Source organism: Heteronotia binoei, chromosome 13 (genome assembly GCF_032191835.1).
Source record: "Heteronotia binoei isolate CCM8104 ecotype False Entrance Well chromosome 13, APGP_CSIRO_Hbin_v1, whole genome shotgun sequence".
In the NCBI taxonomy this organism is placed as follows: domain Eukaryota; kingdom Metazoa; phylum Chordata; class Lepidosauria; order Squamata; family Gekkonidae; genus Heteronotia; species Heteronotia binoei.
Genome location: NC_083235.1, coordinates 15655186 through 15674838, shown reverse-complemented (window position 1 = coordinate 15674838; position 19653 = coordinate 15655186). Strand labels below are relative to the sequence as shown.

Sequence of the window (19653 nt, the reverse complement as noted above, 5' to 3'; positions counted from 1 at the left end):
CCAGAGGAATACTTCTGAGACAGAACCCCAGAGGCCGTTGCAAATTAGCCCGTTTATAGTATATTCTCCTTTAAAAACACACACACATTTGCCAGACACTGGATGCAGAATAGCTACAAGTATATACTCTATAGCTACCCTTCAGGACATTAACACTCATGTGGGACACAGCTTTAGCTGGAATGGCCACAAGCATGTTCAAGTAACCTCCTTAAGGGTTAACATAGTTATGTCTGACCAGGGCTTTATTTGCAGGAAAAGCCCAACAGGGGCTCATTTGCATATTAGGCCACACCCCCTGATGTCACCATTGTTTCATGCAGGGCTTTTTTGTAGAAAACACCCAGCAGGAGCTCATTTGCATATTAGGCCACACCCCTTGATGCCAAGCCAGTCGGAACTGCGTTCATGTGCATTCCTGCTCAAAAAAAGCCCTGGGCCTGACTAAGAAGAAACATTCCAGTCTAATCAGAAGACAATTTTGTCATAGAGTTTTCACCCAAATACCAGAGTGTTGCCTGGACATCTCTAGGTTAGGGTTGCCAAGTTCCCACTGGCTGCTGGTGGGAACTTGCAAATGCAGTGCAATGACGTCACCTGGAAGTGACGTATTGTGCTGGGCATGTCTCATGGAGACGCTCTAGAAAATCGCTGAAAACTCTATGGTTTAGCACAGGGATGCTCTAGCAATTTGGAAGGAACCTCACAATTTCCCATTATTTCCTAGAGCATCCCCGCACAATGTGGCTGCCACAATATATCACTTCCAGGTGACGTCATCACACCGCACGCTGACAGGACTCTTTGGGGGTGGGGATCCTTCCGGCAGCCTCCTCCCTGCCAGCGGGTTAAGGTCCACCAAACCAGAGGATCCCCCACCCGTGGTGGGAACTTGGCAGCCCTACACTGGCTTGATAACATCATCAATGGCAGAGACAAACCTAGGCCTTTCTCTTTCTCCTTGTAAGTCCCCTGCATCCCCTGCTGGTTGCCAGGAGGGATGCCTATCTGAAGCTCAAAGGTTAGAACCCGTGCTACAAGTAGTGTCATGGTAGGGAGGAAGAAGGGAAGTACCTCAGCATGGTCTGATGCCATTGAGCTGTTTTCTCCAAAGGAACCCACCAGGCCTTTCAATAACATGGAGGAGGTTGAAACCACTGAGTCCACCATACTGCTGGGTAATCCACATTTAGCTTTAAAAGCCTGGTTGCGGAAGGTACTTAGAAGTCGCAGTCAAATTTTTTGGAGGGCACCCCCTCCCCCATATGACTTTCAAGGCAGGAAACAAAGTCTGGTTGCTTGGTTTGGACTGCCTCTGCACAGCAAAGCTTGCCAGAACTCGAGGGCCCCAGGCATAACTAAATCTACACATCTTATAGCCTAAATGCTGGTTAACAGTCAAAATCAAGCTATCCCAAACACTTGGATGAGCCACACCATCTTGTACCTGGCTTCCAATGGGGGGAAGAAGGCTCTGAAGGTAAGTGCTGCTAACTAGAGTGGGAAAGAGAGAGAATGTTCTCTTGGGAGTTGGTGATCAGCAGGGCTTTTTTTTGAGCAGGAACGCAGTTCTGGCTGGCTTGGTGTCATAAGGTGTGGCTTAATATGCAAATGATTTTTTCTACAAAAAAAGCCCTGTGTGAAACAATGGTGATGTCATGGGGTGTGTCCTAATATACAAATGAGTTACTGCTTGGCTTTTTCTTCCAAAAATGCCCTGGTGATCAGCATCTCCCCATGAAACTCTAGGCAACTAAGCACCATCATGTAGGAACCATCATATGGAGTCACCCAGGCCTATATATATTCAGTGGCTATAAAGTCCTGAGTTACTTAGTACAGGATGATAGCCACAATGTGGTCCCTAGAATCCCACCACCCCCAGAATAAATTTTGGATCATGAATATGCCATCAAAAGGTTAACTCTGGATTCAGGGATGTCAACCTCTTGCCTGGTAAGGTTAGTGAGCTACCAAGCATCCTACTGGCACAATCCTATGGTTGTCGATTCAGAAGAAGATCCTATGACGTTCAATGGTCTTTACTCTCAGGTCATGATGCATTGAATTGCATCCTAAGACATGTTTGCACGTTTAGTCTGAATGTGAACTCCATGCATATTTCTCAGGGGGATAAAGGCAGTGTTTGTGGAGGGGGGGGACCCCTTCCAGTCCTGCTCAGCAAACCAGAGCATCATTGCAACTTTTTTATTATTTATTTATTTTTATTTAGGGCATTAAGTGATTTTGATTTAGGGAATTTGGTGTAGTGGTTAACTGTGCAGACTCTTATCTGAGATAACTCGTTGATTTCTACTCCTCCACTTGCAGCTCCTGGGATGGCCTTGAGTCATCCATAGCTCTCATAGGAGTTCTCCTTGAAAGGGCAGCTGCTGTAAGAGCTCTCCCAGCCCCTCCTACCTCACAGGGTGTCTGTTGTGGGAGGGGCAGGTAATAGAGATTGTGTGTATATATATATACATATTATAGCATTGGAAAAAGTGCCCTTGTTCTGTATTGAGTTTCTTTGCCTTTAGTGACGCCAGCACATAGGCAATTCTAATTGACTGTGTAAATGGACAACTGGCTAGGTTCATTTCTCTAACCAACCACACAAAATATTGCTCTTGCTCTTAATTGGCTTGTTTGCCATCCCGTGTTGTGAAGAAACAACCAAAAATCCTGTGAAAACTTTACCACAAATGTACCATTCTGTAATGGTTTTGTGGATAAAAGATGATATTCAGGAACAAAAATTAGAAAAATTCTGAGGTAATAGTGGTACAAAATGGCTTTGTAGCACATCCTAGTCTGAGACTCTGATCACAACTCCACACTGGGACCTACGCAGACAGGTGACTGTGGAGGGAAAAGTGCTAAAGAAGAAGGTAGAAGAGAGCAGTGGTAGAAGAAGTCCTGTCTGAAGACAGGGGCCTGTGGTAGGGCTGCCTGCTCTGGCTTAGGAAATACCTGGAGATTTTGGGGGTGGAGCCTAAGGCGGGTGGGCTTTGGGGAGGGGAGGAAGGGAAAGTGATCGTAAGCCATTATGAGTCTCCTTCAAGTAGAGAAGGGAAGGGTATAAAACTAACTAACCTTCTTCCTCCATTGTCTTAGCAACATTGTCTTAACAACAAACCTGTGAAGTAGGTTCAGCTGAAGGCAGAAAAACAGGACACCCAGGAATTTCCAAGGCAGCTGGGGATTTGAACAAGAGGAAACTAAGGATATACCATCCAGATCTTGAAATTCCTGTGATTTCAATTCAAAAAACCAACCCAAGAAGGCCAGTGTGTCTGTGTGTTTTACAACCTCCTAATCTCGCAGAGGATTCCAGCTACTCCCTGCAGTCTGGTCATCACCACCACCACAAGTTCAACGTTCTGCCATGCAACCAAAAGGCAAGCAACATCTATGAAGCTCTGTCCAAAGGACTTTTGCTTCCCTTGCCATAGACAGGAAAAACTGGGCCCATCGTGGTTTCCCAATGCTTTCATTTAAGGCTGAAAAGCAGCCAAGAGGAATTAATTCCCCCCACCCAGTGCCATTTCACGGACAGAAATCATGGAAAGCTGCTGATAGCCATTGTAAGGGGAGAAAACATCTCTTGTTAATGGCTTTGCCGAGCACACTTTCTAGAACAAAGTTTGAGTCCAGTAGCACCTTGAAGTCCAACAAAGTTTTATTCAAGGTATGAGCTTTCATGCGCACACACACTTCCTCAGATACAATGAAATGGAATTTACCAGTCCATACATATATGGCAGAGGTTGAAGAGCAAATTAGCATACAACATAATGAGGATATTTTAACAAATGCAAAGAGGAATAACAAGTTAAGTTTATTAAGTCACCATTGTTTGGATTTAATTCTGGAGGAAAACAGTGAAGCAGATAAATATATCAAAATTGGAGATTGATGTGTAAATGTGTCAATTGTGACTGGGAGGGAGAGAGTTAAGAGAATTCTCCCATTTGGCAGTAGACCCCACCTAATCATCATCACCTTCAATTTATACTGGTTTTAAATTATTTATTTAATGAATTTGTAATTTAATTGTATTTTAACTGTATTTTATTGTATTAACTGTATTTTATTGTAATCATGGTATGTACCATGTCCTGTGAGCCGCCCTGAGCCTGCCTCAGCAGGGAGGGCAGGATATAAATAAAATATTATTATTATTATTATTATTATTATTATTATTATTATTATTATTATTATTATTATTATTATTATTATTATTATTATTATTATTATTATTATTATTATTATTATATAGATGCTGAATCTCTTTGACTGTTGTTTGCCTTCTGTGTCTTCTTTTATGGGACCTCTCTTCTTCTCTCTCTCTTACCTGGGCTTGGATCAATAGCAAGATAACCTTTATGAAGTTAATCTATTCACAATAAATCATAATGTCCCTAAATGAATATGCCATGTAAGATGGGCTTCTATTTTTTAAGTAAAATTTCTTTCTCTTGTTCTCAGTGGAGTTAGATCGTCTTTGAAATTTTTCAACAGCATTTTCCCCTGAAAAGGGGGATGTGGAGGATTGGGGCTATAGCATAATCCAATGGTTTGGCCCTCGAACACATCATCAAAAATGCCGCGTAGTGATCTTCTTCATGGCCGCCTTCATCTCGCTGTTCCTGAGGCTGTAGATGAAAGGATTCAACACGGGGGTCACCACAGTATACATCACAGCTGCCACCGTGTCCTGGTGATCTAACTTCTTGGAATTTGGCTTTAAATACACCCAGCTTACAGTGCCGTAGAACAAGACCACCACGCAAATGTGGGACCCGCATGTAAAGAAAGCCTTGCGCTTCCCGGTGGCAGATGGGATTTTCATGATGTTATAAAAGATGAGTGTATACGAAATGATAATCAGTACAAACGGCCCCAAAAGCTCCACCGTCCCCTCAGTCAGCACAAGTGTTTCTATGAGGCTTGTGTCAGAGCAAGAGACATCCAGAACAGGGTAAATGTCACAGAAGAAATGAGGGATCTCTTCAGGGTCACAGAACTCAACACGGGATAGCAAAACAGTATAAAGCAGTGAGGCAATTATGGGGATAACCCAGGACACTGCGGCCAGTTGAAGGCAACGCCTGTGGCTCATCATGGTGGAATAGTGCAGTGGGCAACAAATAGCCACATAGCGGTCATAGGCCATGGAAGCCAGCAGGAAGCTGCCTGAGTGGCCAAAAGAAAAATAGAAATACATCTGGGCCAGACAACCACGGTAGGAGATAGTCTTCTTCTGAGACAGCAGGTTATCTAATGCCTTGGGGATGGTGGTGGAGGTGAAACCAAGGTCAGCTAGGGCAAGGTGGCTGAGCAGGAAGTACATGGGAGTCTGGTGGAGCTGCGTGTCAGAGCAGATCAACAGGATGATTGTGACGTTCCCCAGGAGGATGAGCAGATAGATGGAAAGGAAGAGTGGGAAGAGAAGCCTTTGGACCTCCGGCTGGAATGGAAAACCTCGGAGGAGGAACTCAGAAACTTCTGTTGTGTTCCTGTGATTCATTGGACTCAAGCTGCTGAAGTGAGGAAATTGCAAGAAAGTTAGAGCCATGAAGCCAAGTATGGCTAATTAATCCCAAGATGCACATTTCTCCCTCCCACTATTATCAAGGTAAGCTACCCAATGAGCAAACTATGGGAGAATCCTTCTAGGACATAGTCTCTCTTTGACTCACATCTCTGTGTTTCTCCCTGATGCATCCATTATTCCTGCCACACAAGATACATATATCAGCCTCAAGATGTAGTGTCAGAATTCAGAATTCAGAACTGTGAGGCTTTGGATCAGGAATTCAGGATTTTTTTAAAAAAATAAATCTACATTTCCCTCTGAGTTCTGTTTTTAAAAACTCCACACAATGGGGCCACACAATGGAAAGAGGTAGTTTTCCTCCAAGCCCAGGGAAATCCCTAGGTTTGTAGATAAACGTTTTTCAAAATAGAAGAGGAGGCTACGTTGTCCTCAACTGGATCTTGGTTAATACGAAGGCAGCCACCAATAGCGATGGGGTGGGGCAAAGAAGAAGCCAGGCAATCAATTAAGGGAAGAGGGGAAGCGTTAGATGGGGGCAGAAGGTGTCAGCGAAGGTTCATTGAAGTTTCCAAATGAGCAGACTTGTTGTTTGAAACAAAGTTGCATTTATTGTATACTCCAAAGTTACCCCAACATGATAGGCATTGGAACTGATGGAGATCAGTTCGAATCATGGGTATTTAACATCTAACATCAAAGCAATAGCATCTACATCCTAATTCCCAAAACAAAGGCTGCTTTTGCATGTGAGAGTTTCACACAGCTTCCCCCTTATCTTTTCCGTTGGTGGTTACAGTTCCGGCGGCAGTGTCCTTGCTGCCGCTGGGGAGGAGGTGAGAATCTGGCAGGCAGTTTCTACTTCAAAGCAGGCCCAGCAACCTTTGATATTCTTGGGAAGCTACTCTCTACGATGCCCCCCCCCTACTGTTCTATGTCTATAGGTTAGTGAGCATATATGCGCATTGATTCATATGGTTAGTAATCAGCAGTTAGCATAAACATCAATGAACAGAGTCTGACAGAAGGCTCCAGCATAAAACAGAGAAAAAGCTGGCCAGACAGAAAGGTGGTGGCAGCAGAAGAAAGCAACAGCACCTTTTCCCCCTTCCTCTCCCAGGCATTGATCCCACCAGGGAGAGAAAGAGTACAATCTGTGCCAACTCGAAGCCAGACCAGGTGCTGTCTCTTCTGCCTTTCTCCTTCCTTTCTTCTATCCCCAACTCCTAGCTCTAGGAAGGAAGGAAGGAAGGAAGGAAGGAAGGAAGGAATTCTTCCAATGTAACTCCCCTTCTTCCTATGTGCCTTCCCTTCCTTATTTTTCAAAATGGGGAGGGACGGTGGCTCAGTGGTAGAGCATCTGCTTGGTAAGCAGAAGGCCCCAGATTCAATCATCAGCATCTCCAACTAAAAAGGTTCCAGGCAAATAGATGTGAAAAACCTCAGCTTGAGACCCTAGAGAGCTGCTGCCAGTCTGAGTAGACAATACTGACTTTGATGGACTGAGGGTCTGATTCAGTATAAGGCAGCTTCATATGTTCATATATTTCTAATAAAGGCAGTTTTCTTTAAATCTCAAACACACATGGTGTTCTCTGTTGCTTATTTACTCTGCACATTTATACAAAAACCCAACACAGGTAGCAGATGATGTGAAAGACCTTTCCCTGGGCTCCTGGAAAGCAGTTACCAGGCTGAGCAGACGAGACTGACCTTGATGGACCAATGGTCTGGTTCAATATAAGGCAGCTTCATGTGTTCATGTATGATAACCACATACTGGACATTGCCTGTGTCATCCACAAGAAGCAGAGCAGAAATCCTTCCCAACCTACCCACCTACCCATAGTTTAGATCACCCACCCATTGATCAGCTTTCTTCTTCATTTTCAGTACTTCTTGTTATATGATCAGCCCTTGGATTTAGTAGCTGTCAGAAAGATAGTGTGAGACAAATGAAGACATTGCCACCGAAGAGAAGCAATTGGAGATCCTGCCACACCTTTTCTGGAAGACCATCACACTGCGACAGTGGTGGATGTGATAGCTGGAGGTGTAACCAGGAAGGTGCAGGATTCAGACCCCCTGAGATGGTTCCTTTAGAGTGCTGACATCATTCTGCCTCCCCCCATGGCTCTTCCTCCTCCCGAAGACACCTATCAGAAAGGACATGAGGACCTGATGATATGATATGATATGATGATATGATCAGCCCTTGGATTTAGTAGCTGTCAGAAAGATAGTGTGACAAAAATGTGTGAGTTGGAGGCTAAAAATCTGTGAGCTGGCTCACACTAACTCAGTTGAGAGGGAACACTGCTCAAGGCTATCAGGGTCTGGGAAGTTGTTGAGGGGTTCCATGAGTAGGAGCCAGAAACAGCAACTCAGTGGGATCTGCTGGGTGCTCCTGACAGAAGTAATAAAGAGGCTTCAGTGGGCTAATCGGTGATAGGAATTTTCTGGTGCCCGCAGGGCTCTTACTTACCCAGTTGGTAAATGCTACCCCAAAAGATGCTTTCTGTTTGCAGCAGCAGCAGCGGCAGAGTTTGTGAGTCTGTAGGCGCCAAAGAACGGCAGGACCATCCCACGGAGAGATCAGGAAGGAGGGAATGTATTTGGCTTTTTCCTCCTGGTGAACACAAGCCTTCGTCTTCTGCTGAGCTGATCTGACAAACAGTTCGCAATTGCATGAAACAATGGGTGGCACGGTGGCACCATCAGCTTTTGTTCACGGCTTGGCATCATTCAGGGCTGTGACCCAGAGGAATACTTCTGAGACAGAACCCCAGAGGCCGTTGCAAATTAGCCCGTTATATTCTCCTTTAAAAACGCACACACATTTGCCAGACACTGGATGCAGAATAGCTACAAGTATATACTCCCTAGCTACCTTTCAGGACATTAACACTCATGTGGTATACAGCTTTAGTTGGAATGGCCACAAGCATTTTCAAGTAACCTCCTTAAGGGTTAACATAGTTATGTCTGACCAGGGCTTTATTTGCAGGAAAAGCCCAACAGGGGCTCATTTGCATATTAGGCCACACCCCCTGATGCCAAGCCAGTCGGAACTGCGTTCATGTGCATTCCTGCTCAAAAAAAGCCCTGGGCCTGACTAAGAAGAAACATTCCAGTCTAATCAGAAGACAATTTTGTCATAGAGTTTTCACCCAAATACCAGAGTGTTGCCTGGACATCTCTAGGTTAGGGTTGCCAAGTTCCCACTGGCTGCTGGTGGGAACATGCACATGCAGTGCAATGACGTCACCTGGAAGTGATGTAATGTGCTGGGCATGTCTCATGGAGACGCTCTAGAAAATGACTGAAAACTCTATGGTTTAGCACAGGGATGCTCTAGCAATTTGGAAGGAACCTCACAATTTCCCATTATTTCCTAGAGCATCCCCGCACAATGTGGCTGCCACAATATATCACTTCCAGGTGACGTCGTCACGCTGCACGCTGACAGGACTCTTTGGGGGTGGGGATCCTTCCGGCAGCCTCCTTCCTGCCAGCGGGTTAAGGTCCACCAAACCAGAGGATCCCCCACTCCTGGTGGGAACTTGGCAGCCCTACACTGGCTTGATAACATCATCAATGGCAGAGACAAACCTAGGCCTTTCTCTTTCTCCTTGTAAGTCCCCTGCATCCTCCGCTGGTTGCCAGGAGGGATGCCTATCTGAAGCTCAAAGGTTAGAACCCGTGCTACAAGTAGTGTCATGGTAGCTGAAGAAGGGAGGAACCTCAGCATGGTCTGATGCCATTGAGCTGTTTTCTCCAAAGGAACCCACCAGGCCTTTCAATAGCAGGGAGGAGGTTGAAATCACTGAGTCCACCATACTGCTGGGTAATCCACATTTAGCTTTAAAAGCCTGGTTGCGGAAGATACTTAGAAGTCGCAGCCAAATTTTTTGAAGGGGACCCCCTACCCCATATGACTTTCAAGGCAGGAAACAAACTCTGGTTGCTTGGTTTGGACTGCCTCTGCACAGCAAAGCTTGCCAGAACTCGAGGGCCCCAGGCATAACTAAAGCTACACATGTTATAGCCTAAATGCTGGCTAACAGTCAAAATCAAGCTATCCCAAACACTTGGATGAGCCACACCATCTTGTACCTGGCTTCCAATGGGGGGAAGAAGGCTCTGAAGGGAAGTGCTGCTAACAAGAGTGGGAAAGAGAGAGAATGTTCTCTTGGCAGTGGGTGATCAGCAGGGCTTTTTTTTTAAAGCAGGAATGCATTTCCGGCTGGCTTGGTATCACAAGGTGTGGCTTAATATGCAAATGAGTTTTTCTACAAAAAAGCCCTGTGTGAAACAATGGTGATGTCATGGGGTGTGGCCTAATATACAAATGAGTTCCTGCTGGGCTTTTTCTTCCAAAAAAGCCCTGGTGATCAGCATTTCCCCATGAAACTCTAGGCACCGTCATGTAGCAACCATCATGTGGAGTCACCCAGGCCTGGTCAGGAGCGCAAGGTTAGAGCTCCTCGAAATCAGGATTCCTCGATCTAAATGACGCCTGGAAACATCAAAATTACGTGCAAACTTAGGGAATAACATCCCACTCTACCTCGGAGGTGAGGAGGGCGCCGTCGGGGACCCCCTGAGACTCCCTGAGATGCTGCGGATTTCGGTCGCTCTGCGGGCCCCGTCACGGACGAGGAGGCGAGGCGGTGGCTTGGCTGGACGCCGACCAGACAGGGAGGTCAAGGCGGCGGCTTGGCTGGGCGCGGACGAGGAGGCTGAGGCGGCGCGAACTGGGGGGTTGAGGTGGCGAGGCGGCGCCTTGGCTCGGCACAGTCGACCGGCGGACAAACAAAGTCGGGTGGTGTGATGTAGAGCCGGCTGATGCCGAGGGGAGCAGGACCAGATACTCCCATTCAGCGGATGTAACTGCCGGGGGGCTGGGCTGCAGGCGCGGCCGGCCGGCCGCCGGAGGGGAACGCCGCGGAGAGGGAACTGGTAGCGAGTGACTGAAGTGCCGGAGAGGAGAGCCTGGGAGTTGCTGGGCGTGTAGAAGGAACAGGGATTCAAGGAGTGGAGACCTGACCAACTCCACAAGGGAACTGTGGAGCCCTGTGGCATGACAGGGGGGGCACCGGGAGGCCTTTACCTCACCCGGGCCCACCAGGTTACGTAGGGGACGCTGGACCTGAGTCCTTGGCCACCAGACATGTGTTCCTCTGCGTCTCGGTGTGTGACTGCTCTCTGTATACCATTAGTATACCATCTAATATGGCATTATTTCGTATACCATCTAATACGGCACTAACTTGACGCCTGCACTCTGCACTTTACTCTGCACTCTACTCAGCACTTTACTTCGTACTTTGTTCCAGCTGGGAATAATTTGCACTAACTTGCACTGATTAGCACGACAGCACTTTCCTGTAATTTCTACCTCCATTTGCTCTTATACTGCTAGTTTAAATTGGATTTAATCAATTAACTCTTTGTGATTGTTTACAGTACTGATTGGCTCTGAATGATATAAATTTTTTTGGCAATTAACTCGAGGGTGGTTGGGAGGGATTTATAGTCAATTATTGCCACTGATTTAACCTATGTGTCTTACCAATTAATGTACAAGGGGAGATTTGGGTTGGGCTTGAACGGGTTGATTTGAAACTGGGAGCTAGTGGGTGGAGTAGATCGGAGGGAGATTTGGGGGTAGTGCTAGCCGGCATTAGAGGCGGTGGCTATGACAACGGTCCCACCAGCAGAGATGATTGGCCCAGGGATTCCAGTGCTCCTGGGGAGGGGGAGGTATGGCGGTGGGAACAGGCGACGATATAGGGGAAGGGGGCTGAGACCAGTCAGTGCTCGACCACCTTCCTGTCTGTATCCCATCCCAACGGTGACAGGTAGTGGGGCCAATTTGGATGACCTGCCTCCGTCATTGGTGTTATGCAATGCCAGGTCCATTAACAATAAGACCTCTGTCCTCCGAGAGTTTCTACTCAAGCAGGACGTGGACCTGGCTTGCATGACTGAGACCTGGGTTTGAGAGGGAGATACGGTGGCCCTCTCACAAACAGCTCCCCCGGGTTACTCAGTCTTTCACCAATCACGGACTAGCGGGCGGGGGGGAGGAGTGGCGTTGTTCATATGAGAGGCTTACTCCTTTAGGGCGCTCCCGGCCCCAAAGATCGAAGGTATTGAATGTGCCGGTCTGGCGTGGGAAGTTGGAGGGGGGTTGGCGATCTTGCTGGTGTACCGTTCGCCTAGTGCACCAGCCGGCGCCTTACCTTCCCTGCTTGAGGCTGTGGCAGGCTGGGCGTTGGAGCACCCAAGGCTGGTGATCCTGGGTGACTTCAACGTCCATGTGGATGACCCGGCCTCTAGTCCGGCGACGGACCTAGTATCATCCATGGCGACGCTAGGGCTCTCTCAATTTGTTACATCTCCCACGCATCAGGCCAAGCACACGTTAGACCTGATCTTTGCGGCTGGGGTTATGGTGGACGATATAATCGCAAAAGTGGTGCCATGGTCGGACCACCTCGCCCTTAGGGCTCGTGTGGACGCTCCACGCCAAACCTGTCTAGGCGATGAGTGCATTATGGCTCGCCCGCGAAGCCAGATGGACCCGGAACGGTTCCAAATGGCTCTGCGGGATCCCTGGCCCTCTGGCGATTCCCTCAATGACCTGGTTGGGACCTGGCATAGCCGGCTTTCCAGAGCCATTGACGAGATCGCACCCCGACGCCCTCTGCGACCCCAGACTAGGCTGGCGCCGTGGTATACCCCAGAACTACACCAGTTGAAACAAGGCCTCAGACGCCTAGAGAGGCAATGGCGGTGTACTCATGACGAAGCGGCTAGAGCATCTCATAGAGAGTTTATGAGGTCCTATGAGATGGCAGTCAAAGCCACAAAGAAAACATACTTTGCGGCTAAGATTGCGTCTGAAAACTCGCGCCCGGCACAATTATTTAAGATAATTTGGAACCTTACTACATTGCCACAAGGCAAACCAAATGTTAAGGAATTAGAGATAGGCTGTGAGGCATTCGCGAAATTCTTTGCAGACAAAGTCCAGTCGCTCCGCCGTGACTGCCCAGCCATATTAGATACAGTATGTGAACTAGAGGCTCCGTGCCTGTCTTCTGGTTTGATCCTGGACCGTTTCGACCTGCTCGACCTAGAGGAGGTTGACAGGATCCTCTCTACTGCACGCCCAACAACTTGCGATCTGGACCCGTGCCCCTCCTGGCTAATTAAAGCTTGCCAGGAGGAGCTGAGATGTCCTATACGGGACATCATAAATAGATCTCTTTCGGAGGGTTCTTTTCCAACCCCTCTGAAAGAGGCAGTAGTCCGCCCCCTCCTGAAAAAAGCTACATCAGACCCGGCCGAATTGGCTCACTACCGGCCAGTCTCAAACTTGCCCTTTTTGGGCAAGGTTATAGAGAGGGCTGTGGCGTTGCAGTTACAGAGCTTCCTGGATGACGCTTCCACTTTGGATCCATTCCAGTCCTGCTTCCGCCCGGGCCATGGGACAGAGATGGTTCTGGTCGCCCTCATGGATGATCTCCGGCGACACCTGGACCGAGGCGGTATGGCAGTATTGCTGTTGTTAGACCTTTCAGCCGCGTTCGATATGGTCGACCACCAGCTACTGGCCCGCCGCCTCGCTGACGCAGGGATTCAGGGGCTAGCCTTGCAATGGCTTTCCTCTTTCCTGGAGGGTCGGGGACAAAGGGTGGCAATTGGGGGGGAGCTGTCCCAGAGACACTCACTCAACTGTGGGGTGCCTCAGGGAGCAGTTCTCTCCCCGGTGTTATTTAACATCTACATACACCTCCTTGCCCAGATTGGCCGGAGATATGGGCTGGGTTGTCACCAGTATGCGGATGACACCCAGCTCTATCTATTGATGGACGGCCGGGCTGCCGATGTTCCTATAAACCAGGACCGGGCGCTACAAGCTGTGGCAGACTGGATCAGGTCGAGTGGGCTGAAACTGAATCCAGCGAAGACAGAGGTCCTTTGTCTAGGGCGTGGGATCTCCCTTCCAGCTTTTGACGGTGCATCACTGATACCAGTGCACAGGTTCAGGAGCTTGGGAGTGCTACTGGAGTCTTCCTTGACAATGGAAGCCCAGATAGCAGCCACTGCCAAATCCGCCTTTTTCCACCTTAGGCAGGCGAGGCAGTTGGCTCCCTTCCTGGAGCGCAATGACCTGGCAACAGTGATCCATGCAACGGTCACCTCGATGCTAGACTACTGTAATGCCCTCTACATGGGGCTGCCCCTGTGCTGAACCCAAAAGCTGCAGCTAGTGCAGAATGCAGCAGCCAGACTGCTATTGGGCCTACCTCAGTGGGAACATGTGCGGGCTGGGCTGCGGGAGCTGCATTGGCTGCCAGTTATTTACCGAGTTCGTTACAAGGTGCTGGTTATTACCTTTAAAGCCCTATATGGCCGAGGACCTGTTTACCTTAGGGACCGCCTCTCTCCATATGTTCCCCAGAGAGCACTGCGATCCAGCTCACAAAACCTTCTGGAAGTACCTGGGCCAAAGGAGGCCAAACTAAAAATAACCAGAGAACAGGCCTTCTCTATAAAAGCACCCCAATGGTGGAACCAGCTGCCGGAAGAGGTGCGGGCCCTACGGGACATTAGCCAATTCCGTAGGGCGTGCAAAACCGCCCTCTTCCAGCTAGCCTTCCAAGATGAAACCTGAAACGAACACCATGCCATCACTAACATCAATAATTGAGATAGCAATAAGATGAGATTATTTTAGATTGATTTTAGACTTTTATATTATGTAAATGTAATGGTAAATTTTAAATGGTACAGAAATGTATAATTGTTTTATTGTTTAACATGGCTTTTGCCACACTCTGTAAGCCGCCCTGAGCCTGCCTCAGCGGGGAGGGTGGGGTATAAATAAAATATTATTATTATTATTATTATTATTATTATTATTATTATTATTATTATTATTATTATTATTATTATTATTATTACTATTATTATTATTATTCACAGTGACTATAAAGTCCTGAGTTACTTAGCACAGGATGATACCCTCAATGTGGTCCCTAGAACCCCAACACCCCCGGAATAAATTTTGGATCATGAATATGCCATCAAAAGGTTAACTCTAGATTCAGGGATGTCAACCTCTTGCCTGGTAAGATTAGTCAGCTACCAAGCATCCTACTGGCACAATCCTATGCTTGTCTATTCAGAAGAAGATCCTATGATGTTAAATGGTCTTTACTCTCAAGTCACGTGCATTGATTTGCATCCTAAGACATGTTTGCACGTTTAGTCTGAATGTGAACTCCATGCATATTTCCCAGGGGGATAAAAGCAGAGTGTGTGTGTGGGGGGGGGGGACCACTTCCAGTCCTGCTCAGCAAACCAGAGCATCATTCCAACTTTATTTATTTATTTATTTATTTTTAGGGCAATAAAGTGATTTTGATTTAGGGAATTTGCTATAGTGGTTAACTGTGCAGACTCTTATCTGAGAGAACTCGTTGATTTCTACTCCTCCACCTGCAGTTGCTGGGATGGCCTTGAGTCATCCATAGCTCTCATAGGAGTTCTCCTTGAAAGGGCAGCTGCTGTAAGAGATCTCCCAGCCCCTCCTATCTCACAGGGTGTCCGTTGTGGGAGGGGCAGGTAATAGAGATTGTGTGTATATATATATATATACATATTATAGCATTGGAAAAAGTGCCCTTGTTCTGTATTGAGTTTCTTTGCCTTTAGTGATGCCAGCACATAGGCAATTCTAATTGACTGTGTAAATGGACAACTGGCTAGGTTCATTTCTCTAACCAACCACACAAAATATTGCTCTTGCTCTTAATTGGCTTGTTTGCCATCCCGTGTTGTGAAGAAACAACCAAAAATCCTGTGAAAAGTTTACCACAAATGTACCATTCTGTAATGGTTTTGTGGATAAAAGATGATATTCAGGAACAAAAATTAGAAAAATTCTGAGGTAATAGTGGTACAAAATGGCTTTGTAGCACATCCTAGTCTGGGACTCTAATCACAACTCCACACTGGAACCTATGCAGACAGGTGACTGTGGAGGGAAAAGTGCTAAGGAAGAAGGTAGAAGAGAGCAGTGGTAGAAGAAGTCCTGTCTGAAGACTGGGGCCTGTGGTAGGGCTGCCTGCTCTGGCTTAGGAAATACCTGGATATTTTGGGGGTGGAGCCTAAGGAGGGTGGGCTTTGGGGAGGGGAGGAAGAGAAAGTGATCCTAAGCCATTTTGAGACTCCTTCAAGTAGTGAAGGGCAGGGTATAAAACTGACTAACCTTCTTCCTCCATTGTCTTAGCAACATTGTCTTAACAACAAACCTGTGAAGTAGGTTCAGCTGAAGGCAGAAAAACAGGACACCCAGGAATTTCCAAGGCAGCTGGGGATTTGAACAAGAGGAAACTAAGGATATACCATCCAGATCCTGAAATTCCTGTGCTTTCAATTCAAAATACCAACCCAAGAAGGCCAGTGCGTCTGTGTGTATTACAACCTCCTAATCTCGCAGAGCATTCCAGCTAATCCCTGCATTCTGGTCATCACCACCACCACAAGTTCAATGTTCTGCCATGCAACCAAAAGGCAAGCAACATCTATGAAGCTCTGTCCAAAGGACTTTTACTTCCCTTGCCATAGACAGGAAAAACTGGGCCCATCTTGGTTTCCCAATGCTTTCTTTTAAGGCTGAAAAGCAGCCAAGGGGAATTAATTCCCCCCACTCAGTGCCATTTCACGGATAGAAATCATGGAAAGCTGCTGATAGCCATTGTAAGGGGAGAAAGCATCTCTTCTTAATGGCTTTGCCAACCACACTTTCTAGAAAAAAGTTTGAGTCCAGTAGCACCTTGAAGTCCAACAAAGTTTTATTCAAGGTATGAGCTTTCATGTGCACACACACTTCCTCAGATACAATTAAATGGAATTTACCAGTCCATAAATATATGGCAGAACAGCAAATTAGCATACAACATAATGAGGATATTTGAACAGCAAATTAGCATACAACATAATGAGGATATTTTAACAAATGCAAAGAGGAATAACAAGTTAAGTTTATTAAGTCACCATTGTTTGGATTTAATTCTGGAGGAAAACAGTGAAGCAAATAAATATATCAAAATTGGAGATTGATGTGTAAATGTGTCAATTGTGACTCTGGGAGGGAGAGAGTTAAGAGAATTCTCCCATTTGGCAGTAGATCCCACCTAATCAGCACCTTCAATTTATACTGGATTTAAATTATTTATTTAACTTAATTTATGAATTTGTAATTTAATTGTATTTTAACTGTATTTTATTGTATTAACTGTATTTTATTGTAATCATGGTATGTACCATGTCCTGTGAGCCGCCCTGAGCCTGCCTCGGCGGAGAGGGCGGGATATAAATAAAAATTTATTATTATTATTATTATTTAGATGCTGAATCTCTTTGACTGTTGTTTGCCTTCTGTGTCTTCTTTTATGGGACCTCTCTTCTTCTCTCTCTTACCTGGGCTTGGATCAATAGCAAGATACCCTTTATGAAGTTAATCTATTCACAATAAATCAAAATGTCCCTAAATGAATACGCCATGTAAGATGGGCTTTTATTTTTTTAAGTAAAATTTTTTTCTCTTGTTCTCAGTGGAGTTAGATCGTCTTTGAATTTTTATCCCTAAACCCATTGTACTCCACCCCCACCATTGCTTATCCCAGGATCTGAACGGGGTTCTTTTGAAAGTCCCATAGCACGAAGCATGCCGGTCGCAGCCTGGGCCGGCCATGTGGGCACAGCTTCCTCAAGGATTCCTCTGATATTATGGAGATGGAGGAACCCGAGTCCAGTTCCATCAGGCAGGGTTTGCCCTCGATCCTGACTGAGACCTTGACCTTTTGGGGGGTATCGTCGGGCAAGTTCATTACCTGCACGCTGGTCGAGGCGGTCGAGTAGTCCCCGGTCGACTCCTGGTTGGTAGACTGGCGGCAGCGGGTGGCCTTGGCCCGGCAGGCCCTAGCAATGTGGCCCATCTTGCCGCAGCTCCTACAGACCACGTTGCGGTAGGGGCAGTCCCGTCGCTCGTGTCGGTCTCCGCAGCTGGCGCATGTGGTGGCGGCCAGTCTCTCAGTCGTTCGGGGCCGTTGGGTCACTCGTGGGCCCACCCCTGCTTGGCGGAGTAGCTGGAGTGCCTCTTTTTCGTCAGGTTGGCTGGGGCCCATCTCTTCCTGATGGACGGCTTCGGCCCTCGTGTTGGGGAAGGTTTTCGTGGTCCACTCGAACAAAATGGCCTCGTTGAAGGCGCTCTGGAGGGTGAGCTCTTCCCTCACGAAGAGCTTTTGTTGCAGTCTTTCGTCCCTCAGGCCCCAGGCGAAACGGTCCCTCAGGGTCTCTTCTAGATTATCGTAGCTGCAGTTGCTCGCGATTTGGCGGAGGGCAGCCAGGTAGTCGGCTGCCGTCTCTCCCACCTCTTGGTCCCTCTTGTGGAAGAGGAACCGGCGGGCGATGAGTGAGGGTTGGGGCAAGAAGTGCCCGGTGAGGAGTCTGAGTATCTTCTCGTACGTCTTCTCCGTGATCCTTGCGGTGGCCAAGAGACCCTTGGCGATCTCGAACGTGGCCTCTCCGCAGATGCTCAAGAGGACGTCTCTCTTTAGGCTATCCTCCATTATCCTGTTTGCTCAAAGGTAGCATGCGACCTGCTCCGTGTAGGTCTCCCACCTCTCCAGAGTAGCGGTGTTGAACTCTTCAAGACTGCCCATAGTTCCGCTCTGGTTAGCCATGGTGGCTGCGGTGGTGGGCGTGTCGGTCTCCAACCGGTTAGCCTTCGTTGTCTCCGACCGGATCCACAAAGCCCCTCAGGAGGGGGCTGGCTAGGATCCCACCTTCGTCACCATTGTAATGTACTGAGAACCAAGACGGGTTGAAGGCAACATAGTTTATTCAATAGCACATCACAAGAGAGAGAACACGTGGGCCAGGTCCCGCTTATATACATTACCCGGAACTGCCCCCCTCATCTGACCAGGACAATCCTGGTCAGTCAAACTTCCTGCCACAGATGTTGATGGGCGGGGCGTCTGGCGAGCTACATCCGGGGACCCTGGGGTCGCCTTCAGTAGCGATCACCATGCGGTACACATCTTATGTTCAATACATAACACACATCATCAAAAATGCCGCTTAATTATCTTCTTCATGGCTGCCTTCATCTCGGTGTTCCTGAGGCTGTAGATGAAAGGATTCAACACGGGGGTCACTATGGTATACATAACAGCTGCCACCGTGTCCTGGTGGTCTAACTTCTTGGAATTTGGCTTTAAATACACCCAGCTTACAGTGCCGTAGAACAAGACCACCACGCAAATGTGGGACCCGCATGTAAAGAAAGCCTTGCGCTTCCCGATGGCACATGGGATTTTCATGATGGTATAAAAGATGAGTATATACGAAATGATAATCAGTACAAACGGCCCCAGGATCTGCACCGTCCCCTCAGTTACCATAAGTGTTTCTATGAGGCTTGTGTCAGAGCAAGAGACATCCAGAACAGGGTAAATGTCACAGAAGAAATGAGGGATCTCTTCAGGGTCACAGAACTCAACACGGGATAGCAAAACAGTATAAAGCAGTGAGTCAATTATGGAGAGGAGCCAGGACACTGCGGCCAGTTGAAGGCAACGCCTGTGGCTCATCATGGTGGAATAGTGCAGTGGGCAACAAATAGCCACATAGCGGTCATAGGCCATGGAAGCCAGCAGGAAGCTGCCTGCATTGCCAAAAGACATATAGAAATACATCTGGGCCAGACAACCACGGTAGGAGATAGTCTTCTTCTGAGACAGCAGGTTATCTAATGCCTTGGGGATGGTGGTGGAGGTGAAACCAAGGTCAGCTAGGGCAAGGTGGCTGAGCAGGAAGTACATGGGAGTCTGGAGGAGCTGTGTGTCAGAATGGATCAACAGGATGATTGTGACGTTTCCTAGGAGGATGAGCAGATAGATGGAAAGGAAGAGAGGGAAGAGAAGCCTTTGGACCTCCAGCAGCAATGGAAAACCTCGGAGGAGGAACTCAGAAACTTCAGTTGTGTTCCTGTGATTCATTGGACTCAT

At 47.5% G+C, this 19653-nt stretch overlaps 2 protein-coding genes across 2 annotated transcripts; both read right to left on the bottom strand.

Moving 5' to 3' along the window:
* Positions 1 to 4597: 4597 nt before the first annotated feature.
* On the bottom strand, positions 4598 to 5533 carry LOC132581546 (olfactory receptor 1E16-like). The gene has a single exon (XM_060252852.1). It carries the CDS (start codon positions 5528 to 5530, stop codon positions 4598 to 4600), a length of 933 nt encoding a protein of 310 aa, XP_060108835.1. The 5' UTR covers positions 5531 to 5533.
* A 13178-nt stretch (positions 5534 to 18711) lies between these two features.
* Positions 18712 to 19653, bottom strand: LOC132581545 (olfactory receptor 1E16-like). The gene has a single exon (XM_060252851.1). The coding sequence runs from the start codon at positions 19651 to 19653 to the stop codon at positions 18712 to 18714; it is 942 nt and encodes a 313-aa protein (XP_060108834.1).